This window comes from Arachis ipaensis, chromosome B2, assembly GCF_059453495.1.
Source record: "Arachis ipaensis isolate K30076 ecotype BB chromosome B2, ASM5945349v1, whole genome shotgun sequence".
NCBI classification, from domain to species: Eukaryota; Viridiplantae; Streptophyta; class Magnoliopsida; order Fabales; family Fabaceae; genus Arachis; species Arachis ipaensis.
The window spans coordinates 6,284,757-6,303,309 of NC_142437.1; the positions used below are offsets into that span (position 1 = coordinate 6,284,757).

At 37.0% G+C, this 18,553-nt stretch overlaps 1 protein-coding gene across 4 annotated transcripts; it reads right to left on the minus strand.

Moving 5' to 3' along the window:
• Positions 1–785: 785 nt before the first annotated feature.
• On the minus strand, positions 786–8,402 carry LOC107626695 (uncharacterized). Of its 4 annotated transcripts, none has more exons than XM_088504681.1 (8): positions 8,328–8,402; positions 5,968–7,471; positions 4,885–5,073; positions 4,283–4,378; positions 4,036–4,198; positions 3,774–3,903; positions 1,927–3,693; positions 786–1,813 (listed from the first exon to the last, which is right to left on the minus strand). In XM_088504681.1, the coding sequence occupies exons 2-8, from the start codon at positions 7,349–7,351 to the stop codon at positions 1,385–1,387; spliced, it is 4,158 nt and encodes a 1,385-aa protein (XP_088360807.1). In that variant the 5' UTR covers positions 7,352–7,471; positions 8,328–8,402; the 3' UTR covers positions 786–1,384. The 4 variants fall into 4 exon arrangements, with proteins under 4 accessions (XP_088360807.1, XP_088360804.1, XP_088360806.1 ...); XM_088504678.1 differs by having other exon boundaries at positions 4,036–4,213; XM_088504680.1 differs by having other exon boundaries at positions 4,036–4,213; positions 5,968–7,354; positions 8,328–8,389.
• Positions 8,403–18,553: the final 10,151 nt, after the last annotated feature.

Genomic DNA, 18,553 nt, shown 5'->3' on the forward strand with positions numbered 1-18,553 from the left:
GATGGTGCTTCTCACTGAACCCTTGTTTTTTTCTTAATTGTTGTCTGTTCGCTATGTCACCATCATTGTGGAGTGAAAATTAAATGCAAAAATCAGAATAAAAAGGAATAAAAGAAGAAAGCAACTATTTGTGGTCGATGATTATTAAGTAAAGTATAAAAATGTCTCAAAAGATTTATGTGCTAAGAAATTATTTTTGAAAATTAAAACAATAAAAGTATACTTAAAATTTTAAAATTAAGATCAAATAAATAAAAAAAAAAATTTTAAGAGCCAATCGATTTGTATATTTGATTCGAAGTTTTGTGAATATATTTAGACCAGGGATGACAAGAAACCTCATAATGCAAGGGCAAAAATTGAAATTCACCAAATTCTTCGGGGAATAGGAATCCATTTTTGTAAATAAATAGAGATAGATGCATGAAAAAAGTGTCATAGAGACTCGCTAAATCTTCATGAGATGAAATTACAATATAATTCTCGATTCTATTTATGTAAAAATTTAAAGTTAGAATTTTATTTAATTATTGGTTTTGTTTATATGAAATCTAAACAATATTTTTATAGAAGATGATAGAGACAATACATGAATAATCCTATATAATAGTATGTAATAAATAAATAATTGAATCTATCTTAAAAACCATTAAAATGGTTGTAGCTTCATTTTATAAAATATTTAGTAATATTCATTAAAATAAATTATACCTTTGAATTAGTATGTGATTTGAACTCCAGCATTCAATTCTCCCGAACATTAAACTAGTATATATCCAAACCTAATATCCCAGCCATTTAAAAAAATTAATTAAATAATGAAAATGTCATACAAGCAAACCTTTTGGGTATTGAGGTAACAAGAAAAGAAGGGTAAACTTTTCTTCCTCCTTTGGAAGTGAAACACTTCCGTTTAACATAAATGAAACACAAAACAATTTGTCAAAAACAATGTTGTGAATCCATGTTATGTACAGAGTCAGTTGACAGCAAACTACTACCTTAGATCCCTAAAATTCCCTGTAGCAGTTTTCCTTTAATATTTGGCACTGACACAAAAATGAGTACTCCGCCTCCAACCAGCTTGGTCTCCGTTCACGTTCATACATTGTTGGCGGACTAAAGTCTGCAGTCTTCGGCACAGCACGTCAATCTGCTGCACAAAATTGCATGAACCAACGCGTGTCTGACGTAACAATGTAGGCCTTATCCGCACTGGATGCTGGTCTGTCCTCCAAGGCTGTGCATATCTTTGTCTCGGGCTCATACAGCTCCGGCCGATCCAGTCTGCGAGCTTTCCATGGTGAGAGATCACAGAATTAGGAAGTCAGATAGCCCCATAAATCCCCCCCAAGATGGACAATAATGTGCATATAAGCCATGGTTACACATCTCTCTTTCCCCCATTTCCAGCAGAGTTCTGCTTCTTCTGTGCACCATACTGCCAGGAATCTCTGGATTTATCGCCCATATGGTCAAAATCGTCTAAAGAATTCTCCATTGGATATCTTGATGATCGATGATTCCCATTTCTGAAGCTTGCTGGTGCACCCATCTTTTCATCATCTTCACATGGTGCGCCCATCCTGGGATCCCCATACGCCTCCATTCCTCTAAACCTTTGTCCACCTGATCTCATGCCCCTCATATTTGAGGAAGCCTTACCAGGCAGTGGCGTGTAAGTAGGTCCCTTCGATACCATAAAGTCCTTCGGAAGGGAGTCCATCTCCATATAGCAATTTCGGGATTTTGCATCAGCAATCAACGCAGCCCAATCATCAGATTGTACCAGAGCATTTGCATTTCCCATGACCTGTCAATGATAACAAACACTTTTAATACCAACCAAAAAGTGTGCCAGTCATTAGGTAAACAAACATGAATTCATCATAAAAGATTAAGGACGCATTAGAAAGAGATACATACCCAAAGGGCCCTCCTTGCACGTGTAAGTGCAACATTCATCCGTCTAATATCTGCAACAAAGCCAACACCATGACTAGAAGCACGCACACACGACATTATAATGACATCTCGTTCTTGACCTTGGAAAGCATCTACAGTATTAATATATAGGTCCTTCCCTTCTTCTGAATTTAAGACTTCCTCAAATTCACGCTGGAGGCATTTCAGCTGCAGCTTGTAAGGAGTAATTATGCCAACACTAATCTTTCCCATACCCAAAGATTTCAAAGTTTTCTGAAGATGCTCATACAATCGGAGACAAAATTGTGCTTCATGTATGTTTTGATAAGAGACTGATCCACCCCTGTGAGACTCCCGTCCATGTTTGATATCATAGAATATATAAGGTCTAAGTAAAGGGTCCTTGTGGTATACCTCATCAGGCAATTTAACCACGCTTTCACTATCAGTAAGGCGCCCCTGATAGAAGTATCTAGAAGGGAAATCTCGAATTTGGGGATGCATTCTATACTGCACAGACAACAACATTGTCGGGCAACCGGCTTGTTGGAATCTCTCAAAAAGACTCCTACTGTACATCAATGTTCCAGCAGCCTTGCTAATAACTGTAGCAGGAAGCTGCTGAGGATCTCCGACCAGAACACATCGAGCTGCACCAAGAGAGAGGGGAGGCAGAACTCCCACCTCACTGGCTTGAGCTGCCTCGTCAATGACCACCATATCAAAGCCATGGGAAAGACGAGAGAACAACTTGCGACCACTGCTGGAAACTGTAGTGAAAACTATCTCTGCTTCATTGGCAAAACTGGCCTCCAAACTGGCACGGGCCTCATCCAAATTGAAAGCACTACCATGTCGGTACCTACTTTCCAAAAGCGCAAGGCGAGACATCTCAACTAAAACCTTGTCCCTTCCTTCAACTACAGCTGCAAGATTTTGCAGTAGAGCATCCCGACTCTGATCCCTGGCCATGAGAACATCAGGGTCTACACCAACAGATCCTTGGGAACGAACTGCAGCGGCAGTAGCATTAAGTTCTCTATGAAGACAATGTAACTGCTGAGTCAACTGAGCCTCGCGATTCTTTAACTGATGCATCCATCCAAGAACTTCATCCTCACTCTTGAGCAAAAGCTGTTCAGTTCTACGCTCAACAGAAACTGCTTGGGCAGCACGTGTCTGAGAATCAACCCCAACTCGAGCCACATCGGGTCGATATACTTTCATCTCACCATCAATAAATCCACGATCAAGGACACGAGCAAGAAGCTCATCAGTGGCAGCATTAGATGGAGCACAAACCAACATTCTAGGTTTGGGGACCAACTTGGGCAAAGTTCGCAAGAGATTCTGGTTCATGTTTTGAAGAACTTCATCAATAGATCCCATGGGTGCATTATCTGAACTGATCTCATTAGCTTGCTTGTAGCTTTCCGGGGCTACATGCTTAAGCAAGGAGGTGTAGTAATGCTGATACTGCACAAGGTGAATGACATTCAACATTCCCCATACAGTATGCGTCTTCCCTGTTCCTGGAGGTCCCTGAACAAGGGTAAAGGGCCACGGTTCTTGCCTTTTTGTTGTTCCACTACTTGTACCAGCAGCTGTATGCGTGGCAGCCCATTGGATTGCTGCCAACTGGGGTTCATTAAAGGTCCTACGAAGATGATCAACAAAGTTTGGTGTAAAGCATTCAGGCATGGCTGGGGTCTGCTGCTCATATTTAGGGAAGTGTTCAGGACTAGGCTGAAGGATAGCAGTTTGCATCTGTATAGTGAGAGAGAGAAATCATCAGTTAGAACTGTAATACCACAACACAATTAGAAACTGTGTGTTTCATCATATACCTGTGAATTTAAGCGACGAAATGCATGTAGGGCAACATACTCCCTCTGTGTGGTAGCAAGAGAGCCAAGTATTGTGAGGTACCAAATGCTTCCAATTTGAAGTTTTCTTATGATATGATCATCATCAACCCTACAAGAATGAACCATCTTTTATAAGTAATATTATGGAAATATTGAAGTACATAAATAAAATAAAATAAAATAAAATAAATGAAAACTCAATATTAGAATCTTTAATGGCAAGTTTAGAGTAACCAATTGCCTGATAGGATCATAAGAGTCCCCAACATAATAATGGAGAATCGCAACACGAGGATCACGGGTATCAATAGGTATGTGTCGCCTAACTGTTCCAACCACTCGTCCAGTGATTTCCGCTTCCCCATCATCCTGAGCTAAAGATGCACTGCTCTGCTTGGACCTGACTGCTTGACATGAAACTGTCAATTGAAGAACATTAAAGAATTATCGGAACAAAACAATCTTATATTAGATATTCCACAACAAACCTGATCCAGGCCTAGGAGATGATAGGACTGCAACATCTCCCTCCTTAAATGACCATTTGAAATCAGGTAATGGAAGTAGTTTCACATCATACCATCCTAAATAGAAGACAAAAAATAACAAAAGCGAAGTTAAGTAGTTAACCCATAGAGAACCAACCTATAGGATTCAATGCTTTAAGTTTCAGCAACAAAGCAAAAATCACACTCGTTATAAGGCTAAATATAAAAAATTACAAGCAATCAAGCACAAGAGGATATTAAATTTATTGAACATGAGACCATAGTCACACAGAACGCAACATGTTCCAGTCTAGGAACATGTATATGGTCCGCCACATATAAAATACGTTATGTGGGAAGTATACCCATGACGTTCTGGTACGGAGATGAATTGGGAATTAGTATGGGCAAACTAGTATGCGGTATGTCACCTAATTGGTGAATTCATTTAACTACGGCTGAGACAACGAAACTCTCAGCACACAGTAGGAAAATTTAAGTTTATATAAAGAAAGAGCTGTCTATACAGCATAACCAAATTGTTCACTAAAAGAAATAAAACATCAACATGAAACAAAACAAGCAAAGAATGGTATGAGTACCTCTTTCTCTTGATTCATTTGCTTTTACTCTCACCATAAAATGAGTATCCCTTGATACTGTCTCCATTGATTCTTCCCATGTACTGTATAATTGAGCCCGACATTCCTCAAAGAGTAAAGGTTCAAATACTCTGACATACTCTTCAACCGACTCAAACCGTCCAGGAACACATTGTAGCTCAGTTTCCTCTGGACCACAGGAACTTGAATCAGTTACCAATAAATGAATAATAAGAAAAATTTCTAAAGGAAATAAAGGATATCATACCAACTAATTATTTAGAGAGACAGAAAGACAGAAAGAGGAGGAGAGGGGGGGGGGGGATTAACCAAAGAAGAAATCACAGAGCAATTTACCAGCAACAAGTCCATTCAAGTTTTACATTTGTCAGTAATAGTATATACTACACCATAAAAGCCTTAGCAAAAAATTATTAGGAGCCGGCTACATGAAATCAGGATTTTAACACAAATGGATATGTTTAACCAAGCAATCCAATCAACAGCTGCATTATACTCTATTCTATCCATTTCTATCATCATTATTCTATCCATCTTATTTGCTCATGCTCTGATACCCACACCTTCAACATGATGATTCTCAACCTATCTTGCACGTCCATTTATAAGACACAAATAACACTCTGGAATCTTCACTAAGCTACTAAATGATTATTATAATAATAAATAATCATAAATAACAGACAGAATTAACGTTAAATTCCAAGTCGCCCTTCCACCTGTTATCTTCTCTTCTTTATAAAAGAAACAAGCCAACTTGAGAATCATAACGCAAAAGAGGCATATGATGGTGACTGGATTACACAAATAATTCATGTAAACCAGTGGAAGCTATCAAATCAATATCAAATTTCATTCCAAAAACAACTGTCATCACCTTTGCATATGTCTCCAGTGTTATGACTCTCACAGTGTGACAACTGGAGGAAGGGAGCAACAATACGAGAAAATCAGAAACAACATAAGGGCAAAACACAAAAGAAAATTTCTAATAGAAAGCAAAAAAGCTAATCAATCACTGTAAAGATTTGCAGTAGTAGTGACAATAAAACTATTTGATACCTGGGTGGTGCCAAAATTTTTCACTGGTAACCTCCCGTATAAGGCGTTCAACAGATGTGTCTTGGGGCTGGATGCTGACAGGAGTCTGCTTCTTCATAGGAGCATGTTTTTTGTTTCCCACCTTGACATCATTGGAGTTGGAGCTTTGACCAGTCTGTCCCAACTTCCTACTTGAACCAAGTACATTCTTCTGCTGTCTTGAATCTGTTGGTTGTTTCCATGAACCCTTTCTTGGAATGGGTGGTAAATTAACCTCTGCCGGAGGTTCCGTCTCACTGTTTAGCCTCCTAGACCTACCAAGTGGTCCAGAATTATCACCATTAGAATCAGATTTAGGTTCATGTAAGTCAGCATGGATGCCACCTTCAGCAAAAGATGTCTCAACCTGTTTCTGATCCTTAGCTGCTCCAACACGCTCAACCTGTGCAGGAACATTACGGACCTCCTTTATGGTACGAGTTATAATAGGCGATGAAAAATTCTGCCTTCTTGGTGTTGAAGATTTCATAGGACCTGCCTGCTTGACATCTTCCAAGTTAAGAAACATAGTCTGTCTATTTCGTTTCTTTCCCAACATTTCCTCTTTGCGCTGGTCAATCTTTCTCTTCCCAGGATTATTTGCACACCTAAGAGCATGACTAGCTTCAATACCTTTCACTTCTTTTTGCTTAGGAATCAAACTGGGCTCCTCTGGAGCATCATTAGAAGCTTCACTTTTTATACTGCCTTCTGAATTTGGGACAATGTTGCTCTTCTGTTCAGTAGAATTTGACTCTAGACCTACAGAGGCACGGCTACTCTTTTCATCAATTGTACTATCAGGACCTTTAGTATTACCAGACTTGCTTTCAGAAGTAATATTGCTAGACTTCCATTCAGAAGCCACTCCACCCCCATCCACCATTCCAGATGTTGTTTGCTCTTGTGACACTTGAATTTGTTGGAACAAATTATGAGATCCATTTACATCGGCAGAGACCTCGTCATCAGACCATTCCCCTTCTTCCCTCTCTGTGGATTGAGCAGCTGCTGAACTTAGTATCCGTGAATCCATAACTTTCAAATCGTCCTCTTTGCCAGACTTAGAACTAGCATTTGTATCTTGTTCTTCTGCTCCCTTCGATACAGCATCTACATCAGGGATACAAGAGGAGGATTTAGGCCGAACAAAAGGTTGAAATCCAGAGACAGATGATGCGTGTGAAAAAGCATGATTATTTATTATTCCTTGGGCAGCAGATGATGCTGCAAATAAATCAGAAGAGTTAGGATTTGTTGATGGCTGAGTCTTTTGGGGCTGGAGACAAATAATACCATCCCTCTCATCATTATCTTCTGCAGGTGGCTCATTGAGATCAAATAATGGCCTTCCTCTAGAACCCATCTCCTATGCATATGGATACAAACTAAATTCGGATTATATTCAAGTTGAACGGGCACTATACTTCTATTCTTTTTAACAGACAATGTCCATGACATACCCACAATGAGGAAATAAATGGATCTGCAAATCAAGCACAAAAAAAAATACTAGTCTATAAATGCCTTAATCAGACCAAACACATGATCATCAATTATAATCATCTCACAGTTAAGTACCATGTAGCAACATATACAAATGCATAGAACATTTAGAACACTTTAAGCACATATTATTTGGATGAAATACATAGAGGTCTCGCACCCTGCCTAAATGCAACTACACCATTATAACAACAAACACAATAACACCATAATTTACCAACCCAAACCGCTATAAGATACAATCAAATGTCAACCATTATCCAGTTATCCACCACACGCAAATTCCTGATTAAGATTTAAACAAATCAGAATATCAAGACACAAAACAAGCAAGAGGATAGAAATCCTAAACAGCACATCAAAAAACTATTAAGAAAAACAACTTTCAGCACTACTAAATCCTAACTGCATCGTAAAGCTAAACTTAACTCAATTTTCCAATCCCACTCTTCTCCAACAACAAATAACTCCCTTCAACTGCCAGAGAACATGAGACATAGCCCCAATCGAACGTAGCTGAATCAAATACAGATACTCCAAGAGCTCAATAGCAATCCTCAACTCCTATAATCCCGGATCAAAAAATCCTCTAAATTTATCTGGAAGCCATCAAAACACTGAGAGTGGCCTAACTTATACATCTAGGGTTTCAATACCAACCAACTCATCGAAAACCCTTCTATCAGAACCATTCCCTTACAAGTAGGATCTTATCCTCAAACTCACCCTCCATAACAAAGATCAAACCAGTTTGTTCATTCCCCCAATCAAAAACCACATCAGAAATAATGGCACAAATAAAAGTGGTCAACCCTCTCTATTCATTCACTTCTTACCAAGGTTGCGAGAGGAAGGGGCAGAGAGAAAGGGGCGAGGGTGGGTAACTCCGTACTGGGCAGATCTGATTCTCTCTTTTTTTTTTTTTTTCCTTAAATATATACCACTGAACCAAAAAAATCCGTCCGGTTCTGACGGTTCACCAATTAATCGACGGTTCGGACGGTTTATAAGTTGTTTTTTTGTAGAACGGTTCTCTTTATTAACCGAACTAGACATGTGACCGATTTTTAATTAAGCCGGTTAAACTGATTGGTCCGATTCGATTTTTAGATCATTGTTTTTTTTTTTTTTAGTTTGTCTAAAATTGTATGTACTTTACTTCTTATATCTATATTATGCTAATACAAAAATCCATTTATTCTTGATAAAGATTGAGATTATTGTATCTAAATTATTACAATTTTTCCTCCATCACTCTTAATTTTTTTAGTGAAACCTCATTTCGACCCATAATAATTTCACGAAATTTCTATCCTCCCTTTAACGAAAGCATAATCACATCATGATTCCTGACGATTAACTCTGTGAGACCTTCTGCCTTCTCCATTAATGTCTCTATTTAGAGTTAACGGATCTTGCCTATATGGACCGTTAAGTCAACAATTTAATGGACAAATTGCCCCCTCTTCTTCTTTTCTTTTCTCTTCTCCTCCTCAATGCGAACCAAAACACCACCAGGCCAACTCTCCTCTCTCCTTCTCCTCAACATCATTTTCGGCTACCATCATTACCATCCACTATCATTCTCTGTTCTCGCTATACCAACCCACTATTGTAACACCCCGTTACCCTAAGCCTTATCTCTAGCCGTAAAACGAAGGATACCAAAGTGTCACGACAGTTCTAAAGCTCATACAATAGTAAATATGAAAGGAAATACTAATACTAGAAGCTTGATGAAGAAATATAGCCCAAAGACATAGAACAAAGATACAATGCGTGAAACGTTCCTCACGATGACAAAACGCATAAAGGCACAAGATACATCATAGAACATAATACCATAAAGATCAATAAATATATATATATATATATATATATATATATATATATATATATATAAGTATGATAGTCAAAAGAACTCTAGTCGTAGACCGTGGAGTTTAGGCCGATTAGTTACAAATTGACAATACAGAGTTTTTAAGTTAAAATAATTTATACAACTTATCTCTTAAGTAAGCCTCTAAGGCAATAAAGTATAAAATATAAAAGATGAGAGAAAACTACAATAAAGGTAAACCAGAATAGAACAAAAGAGAAACCATTCTCCGCTCTGTCACCATGTCTGCAAACTCACCGAGGTGGGTTGCGACCTGTATCTGAAAAACAACAACAATATATGGTATGAGAACCGGAGGTTCTCAATATGGTAACAATGCCCAATATGTAAGATATAAGGTTTCGGGACGCCAAAGGCAATCCTAGAACTTCACATCGATACAGAATATTCAAGCTTAATGAAATAAATAACTTAAACCATAAACCATAAACAAGGTAATCTAAACTTAGGGGATTTTAACTAATACCAAATCACACCGCTGTCCCACAGCCTTCGCCAACTTACCCTCCACGCGATCCCATCGCCACCGCCTACCTAACCTCCTTAGCACCAAACAATCACAGATAATGCAAGCAAGTAGAACACAAGTAATATACATGTATAGCAAGTAGAACAACTAGCAAATAAGCAAAGCAATCAAAACACTTAGAAGATGCACATGATGAATGTCGGTCCTATTGGTTCGTGATATCACTTGTCAGTTCAAAATGCTAACCCGACACATCCCTGGGATGCCGCCTTTCTACCACGACCAGGGTTATAGTGCCATGCTCACTCTTTCTAGTGTCCAGCATTTTATCTTGTGCCTCGTGAGTTATAGTGCCCGGCACACTCTTTCGGGTTATAGTGCCTGAATTCACTCTGGCGGCAGAAAGATTATGTGAGCGGGAGACTGCTTCAGTCCTCACATCTCAACGTAGGCAAGAGACTACCTTGATCCCTACGCTGGCACCACTACCTCGACAAGCGGGAGACTGCCACAGACCTTGTTCGAGGTGCATAGCGACTTACCAAATCAATGCATGTCATGTGAGCGGGAGACTGCCACAGCCCTCACATCCGAATATAGACGGGAGACTGCCACAGTCCCTACGATGGAGAAGAATACATATCATAATCACATACTCAATCTCATCATCCAACCTCAATATCACAAATTCATCATCAACCCGGCTCTCCATCAGTTCACATGATAACTCCATCCAACTGACATACCAGACCTAAGTCATCGTCTACTAAACTCATGCATAATTTACCAATTTAAGTCACCAACCCATCTCTATTAGTCTTAGGGTCTAATTACTAGGTAGTAATCTCAAACAGTAGTTTAAAGAAGTTTAGAAAAATAGTGAACCCTTGAAAAATGAAGAAAAAATATTTTTTAACAAAATAGGGGCTGTGCGTACGCACACCCCTGCCGTGTGTACGCACGCATTGAAAAAGTGAGGGTCGCGTACGTGACTCCTCTCTCGCGTACGCGAGACTCCTAACCTGAGAGGAATCCTCACGTCGCGTGTTAAAACTCGCGTACGCATAGCCAAAATTCACAGGCTCGCATACGCAACACAGTGCCCACGTAGGCAAGATCCCCAGGCAGTGGAGAATGCCCGCGTTGCGTGCACATGTTCGCGTACGCATGCTGCATCAGACTCAGAAAAATTTTAATGCTGCAGAATTTCAGTTTTAAACACCATACTTTAAACGCTCATAACTTTCTCTACAAAACTCCATTTTTCTCAAACTTTATATCATTTTAAAGCTATTTAAACCATCTTCAATTTAAAATAAAATCCAACCAATTTCAAAAATCGAGGCTCAAGTTATGATCCGCCAAATTTCACTAAAAATATGTTTTTACCAAAAGAGACAATTCTCTAGTTTTCCAAAACTTCAACACCAAACCAACTCAAAACTTACTCCTCAATTATTTATCATTTACCTAACTATCAAAACCATTTAATACTCACCTCATCCAACTTCAAGTTCAACCTAAATTCACACCAAAGTTCCTCAATACCACCATTCAATATTTCCAACAATCATCAATGTTACATAGATAAAATCTTTCATCCAATTAGTCCCATTATCATCAATCAATTCATTTAATTCATCAAATCTCTTAAATCATTTGTTTTTAACATGAACCACAATAACCAATAATCAATATCATCATCAACATTCGTCTTCAACATCAACACCCACCACCATAACTCATCAAAGTCATCATACTCATCAATAATAATAATATCATTATTATTCTATTTCTGATTTTATTATTCATCATTTAATGAATCGATTCAATACATTTCTTATGTACCCATAGGTGCTATATTGGATTTGAATCATCCTACTGAGAGGTCTACTAGAGATCAGAAATTGCTGAAGAAAGAACAAGATGTTTCTTTTGTTCTTTCCGGGCGATCGGAAAGTAAAGAAATGGTTAATATATTCAAGATAATTATGTATTTACAAAATACTGTCTCAATTCATCCTATTTCATCATGTAGTGGTTCAGGTAAATCCATTATATGTAACAAAGAGAAGATGTGTACGAACGAGATATAAGTGAAAAGTTAGAAGAAAAAATGGAATAATATCTACAAATACTAATATATAATAAACAAATTACTAAAAATATAATCAAATTCGATTTATATTAATATTTCATTTTTTTTTTCGAATTTGAATTCATTTGTTTTTCGCGATTCTATGTTTTCAACCGCTAGAACTACTACTACCGGCTAAAAAAAAACTTTTTTTTTCTTCTTCTAGAAATTATTACAGGTCTCAGTTTATTCAACAACTCGATCAAATCAGATGGTTCTATTTCTCAATCTTTTCGACCTCGGTTCCGTAGGAGCAAGTCATAAAGATTGAGAAAAATCGGTCATTCACAACCACTGATGAAGGATTCCTCGAAAAGTTAAGGATTAGTATAGTAATCCTTTTGAAAATTCTAAATCGAATGGATTCGGTCTTATACATACGCGAGGAAGGTAATCAAAAAAGAAAGAAGATGAGTATATATATATATATATATCTTCACATGCAAACTCATTCAACCTCCATCCAAACCATCATCAAGCATAAAATGTACATACAAATAATCATACAACCACATCATTCAAACCTATCTTAAAGGCCACTAGCCTAAGTGTCCAGAAATATTACATATTATATAAAGGAAACCGAAATCATATCTTGGCCGATTATCCTACACGCACAAAATCACTTCACCACAAGCTTTCAAGCCTTCACTCAACACCAAACAACACCAAGAACACTCTATATCATGAAAAACAACAAGAATCAAAGCTATGAATTATGACATACAACTAAACACAAGGATTTAGTGATATCTTATCTTGTCCAATGAGTTTTGGGTTAAAACCCACTACTCACCCAAGCTAGATTACACTTAAACAATAAGAACACAAAGAAACTCAACAACCCAAAAGCCATTTTCAAAAATGACATAGGGCGGAGAAATGGAGCTTGAAAAAAGAGTTTTTTACCAACTTTGATCTGTTAGAAAGGAAGAGCTCGGCGAGAGCTTTGCGTGACCGCAAACCGTTCGTCAATCCGAGCACCGTATGTAGCTTAAGATATGGCCAAGAGAAGGAGATGATAAATAGTGTCAATGGTGGACACTTTTCTCTCTCAATCTCACGTTCTTCTCTCCCTCTTATGCTGAAAATGAGCTTTCTTGGCTCATTTATGACTTTATATATGTTGGGCTTGGGCCCGTTTCAATCGCGTAGCGTTTTTGGTCCGTTTGGCCTAACTTTGGACTAAAACTTTTAGAATTAGCGTCTGGTTTGCTATTCCAAATATTTTTCCTAAGATTTCTACTATTTTATTCTCTCTCACGCAGTACCAGATAGACTTAAGCCGGTACTGTCGGCTAATCTACTGGTACACATTTTTTATGCAAAATTTTTCTCAAAAGATACATTTTCCTACTCAAAAAAATCTATTGAATCCAAATCTCACCTTTATATTAAAAAAATATTTTTATATTTTCGAACCTATTCTGGACAATTAAATTATTATTTTATTCTAATTAACCGGTTTATTATTTTATTCTAAAATCCGATTCTTACAACTGTCACCTTCTTCTTCTTCTTCTTCGCTACACCAACCCACTGACACCTCTTTCAATTGAGTAATTTTTTCTATTTAAATATTTGAATTTGGTTTGGGATATGGTCTTATGAGTTGTCCTTTTCTGGATTTTGATGATTGAGTATAGATATTTACTTAAAGTATCGATTTTTATTTGAAAGAGTGATTTGGTGATTATGGGGTGCGTCGGTGTTTTAATTTGTTCAAGGTAAAGTTCTTTACTTGGAATGCAGACTTGGAATTTAGTGTGAAACCAAATAGAGACAAAGTTATCTACTTGGAATGTGGACATGGAATTTAGTATAAAACCAAATAGAGACCGAGACAAGCTAGTGAGAGAGGGATTGTGAGGATAAGGAGAAGAAAAAGGGAAGGGATATGACTTCGTGGTTTTGGTTCGATCAAAAAGAAGAAGAATGATGGCAGTTAAGTGGTACAGCAAAAATAGAAAATAGTGACGATGGTGGCAAAAAATGGTGGAGAGGAGAAAGAAAGAATGCAGAGAATGGTGGTAGATGCTGGTGATGATTAGAGGCTGGGTTGGAGTTATACTCCTCTTATTGACGGAGACTTTGATGGAAGGGTCAGAATGTCTAACGGAAGTAATGGATAAGGTTCGCGATGGAATTATGCTTTTGTTAAGGGGGGAAAGAGATTTTGTGAAATTGTTAGGGGTTGAGGTAAGATTTCACTCTAATTTTTTAGAATATTAAAATCCTAAATAGCTAATGGTTTATCACTCAAATGTATACCCATTTATCTCACCTGTTAGTTCAATGCAACAAAAATGTAAATTAGATCCACACTTCTCTTTTCATTTATTATCTCTCTAAAATCCAGAATTGTAGAGTTGTTGTTATGTTGTTAGTTGGTTGTGCATGGTGAATGATTTGCGTCTCTCGGTTTTTTCTCTGTTCAATCTACTCATCATACCCATTTTTTTTCCTTGCATCTTCCGCGATGCCTATATTTTCTTCGCAACCGCCCCTTATTCACCTTTTTACTCCGTGTCTCTTGGTATGTGCCATGATATGTTTGGTAATTTTGCTGTTTGTTGCAAATTATCATTGATTAATTTTTTCCTTTTCTTTATTTGGAGATTTTTTTGTCTGCATCATTTTCTATTATTAGACTCTTAGTTTTATGTCCTTTGTTTTAGGACTTTTCATGGCAAATTTACTTTGTGCATTCTTTTTCAACGGTTTAAATTTTAACATTTTATTTTTTATTGATAATTTTTTTCAACCTTGCCTCCTTTTCCTCTTTCTCTCACCAACAGTAGCCTTATTTTTTCCTCAAATGATAGCTTTTATTTTTGTCCTCAAGGAGCAATTAATTTAAAATAGAGTCCTATATTTTGCTAAAATTATGGTAATTTATTTTCATTTGTTAAGTCTTTACATTTTTTACCAGTGTTTATGTACATGTATTCTTATTAAACTGTGTATATATGTTCTTATTAATCTTCATATTTTATTGTTCATAGCAGCGAACAAAGCATAGAGCATCGTTGAAAGAAATTGCTTTCATGGACTTCTATATTTGTCATTATTTGATATTTTTTACAAAGCTAAATAATTTTTGTCCTTTTTTAGAGTAAATAAAAAGGAAATATGTTTTAATAGCTATGTTGAGTTCAGCTGTTTCTTAAACTTCATGTCTTCTTGCAGAAAGAAAAAATAGTCGGCCAAGGCAGAAGAATAATGAATCCTTGGTAGGTATATTTTTCCTTGGATCACAATTAGATTGGAGGAGACAGAAAGTGAATTGTAGAATTAGAGTTAAATTGAGACTTGGATACCTTAGAGAGTTTTACCAAATTTATGGTTTAGTTTATTCCTTTAAGTTTATATATGAGTGTTGGAGTTCTAGGATTGCCTCTGACTTTTTCGGGACCTTATATCTTATATATGTAGGCACCGTTACCATGTTGAGAACTTCTGGTTCTCACCCCATATATATGTTATTTTTTTAGATGTAGGTCAAGAGGCACCTCGCTGGGCGTCTGGAGTTCTTGTCACAGCGGAGTTGGGACTTTGTATTTTGGATTATTTTGATGTATATGTATATATATATATGTATTGTGTAGACTTCTCCCTTATTTTGTTTAGCTTTTGTGCCTCATAGAAGTCTTATGGAGAACTAGGTTTTCCTTTTGAGTATTTTGGGACTTGGATTGTATATGTATGTATATATATATATATATATATATATATATACTCTGACCGGCCTTTACTTCACAGGTCGAGTTCAGAGCTTGATATCTGTATTTTGGAACTCCGATCTGTATATTATGTTTTTAGCCTTCTTTGATCTTACCTATCCATTTTACGATTATCCATGCCAGTGTGATACGATTTTCTGTTTTTTGCTTTTGTTTAACTTATTCTCCAAGGCTTCTAGATATGAGTTCTTTCAATTATATTTATGTACGAATTTTACTTTTAGATGTCGTAATACCTTGCCATCTCTGCTTTACGACTTAAGCGTAAGGCTCTGTGTGGTAGGATGTTACATTATGGTATCAGAATAGTTCGTTCTCGTAGAGCCTGAAGAATGGTCTGACTATACTTTTGAGCATACTCTGGGTGTGTGTACATGCTATTTAGGATGTTTGCTTGACATATATAGCATGAATATTTATGAGCATACTTTTGGAGATTCGAAGCACTAGACTTGAGATATTAAGACTGATCACCTTAATATCAATTATTCAGTGTGGACAAGACCCAAAGGGCGTCTCGTGGATGCGAGCGAGGTGTTATGGAAATAACGAGGAGCTGTTCTTGCTTACTTTTCGTAAAGTGAATCGAAATTTTCGAGGGCGAGAATTTTTATTAGGGGGTAGGATGTAAACCCCGGATAATTAGTAACTAATTAACCAATAAATTAATTATTATTTAAAGAAATTAAAAATTATATTTTATAGTTTAATGAAGTAAAAGTAATTAGAAATGAGTTTTGACACTAATTTTAAATATTTTAGCCCAAAAACAGATCAATGAGCCGAACCGGTTGGACCAGGCCAAGGCCTAACCTATATAAACTCCCAAATGAAGCTTTCTTCCCCATTTTTCACCCTGGATACGCTGAAGAAGAGAAAAATCACGTTAAAAACCCCAACCTCACCTCCGAAAATTCAATTATCCATAACTTTCAATCCGGAGCTCCGATTGACGAGCCGTCAATGGCCACGCGTTCGTCTCGGAATTTTCTAGAAAACTCACCCAATAATTTGGTAAGAAATTTTATATTTCATTGTCAGTTCTTCCCTTTTATTTTTGTTATTTAGTTTTTAGAAATTGAGAGATTTTGTGATTTTGATGGTTTAGGGGTACTCTAGCGGTGGATAATCACTGGGTTCTCTCTAATTGATCCGTGGATAAGGTAAGAAACTATTTGACCCTTGTGAATCATTGAATTAGTGAATCCTATGATGATTATAGTGATATTGTGTGAATTTGATTGTGTTCTTGTTGATTTGGAATTCAATTAGGCGGTTTGGAACGAAATCTGGATGATTAAGCTTGAGAAATTGATGTTTGGAAGCTTGGAGCTTGTGAAAGGAGAGGTTTTTGAGGTGTTTCAAGCTTAAGAAGGAATCGACCAAGGTATGATTTTGGTTTCTCGTAGTTAATGTTTAATGTCACGTGAAAACTTAGGTTAGATGACCTTAAGATAGGAATGAATTGAATGAATTATTGATGGATTGTGAATATGGTTTATGATGTGTGTATAAAGGATCAATGAATTTGTATGTGTTGGATTATGACTTTGATGGGTATAAAATAATGACGATGGTTGATGTGTTGAGGATTGATGGTGAGTATGTAAAATTGAATTGAATAGATTGATTGAGAGATGTGAGTGTCAATTTTATAAGCGATTTGCTGTTGAAGTTGGTTAGGTTTTTTGAAAAAGATTTAATATTGGAATTGGTTTGATTTTGAAATAATTTGATACTATGAATGATTTGAATGACTGAGAGGTATTTGGTTTGGTGGTTAGGACCCTTGAAGGGTGGCAAAAGTCCACGTTTTAGAGAAGATGCAGCCAAAATTTTTATGAAAATAGGAGGTTTTTGTTTGAAGTGGTTGTTTAGAAAAATTTATATTTTTAAGGATTTTATAATTTGATTTTGAGTTATTAAGAAAAGAATTACGTTTTGAGTTTTCTTTATTTAGAAAAAAATGAATTGTGTTTTGAGTATGAATTGTTGATGAATGAAATGGGAGGTGTGATAATAAGGAATGAAGGATGATGAGAATTGATTTTTAAGTCTAATTTTAAATGAATATGAATGAGAATTATAATAATAATGAGATATGTGTGACCGGGTAACAGGCAGTGGCGTTGTCCACTTGCTCCGGGAAAGGGATGAGGAAGAAGAATGATGAGAACTGAGGTTGATCATGAAATTAAATGAATATGAATGAATTATAATGATAATGAGAATGAATTTCTGAATGTGACTTCGGGTAAGATGCAATGGTATTATCCACTTATTTCGGATAAGTCAATAAGTCGGGTAAGATGCAGAGGTGTTATCCACTTGCTCCGGAGAAGAGTTTGAGACTTCGGGTAAGATGCAAGGGTTGAGTTATGTTGCTGCTTGCTGCGGGTTGAGAACTGTAACACCACCTGGGTAAGAGGTAAGGATGAAGTTGTCTGCTGCTCCGGATACGTGGGTAAGATGCAAGGGTTGCAGCGTTGTCCCACTTGCTCCGTGTTGGGTGTTCTGTCCAGGGTTAGCTACCGAACATGTCGGGTTTGGCTTTATAACCGACAGATGAGACTCATCGGCCATAGGATAGGCATACATCATATGCATATGTGTGTTTTGGTTGATTGGCATTAATTGGGCTTGCCAATGTGATTATTATACTTACCTGCTATATTTGCTACCTGCTGTATCTGTATCCTACTTGTATTTGTTTTGTCTGTATTGTTTATTTGTGCACCGAAGATTTGGAGGAATGGAAGAGACGTAAAGTGAAGGATTGGATCACAATTAGATTGGAGGAGACAAAAAGTGAA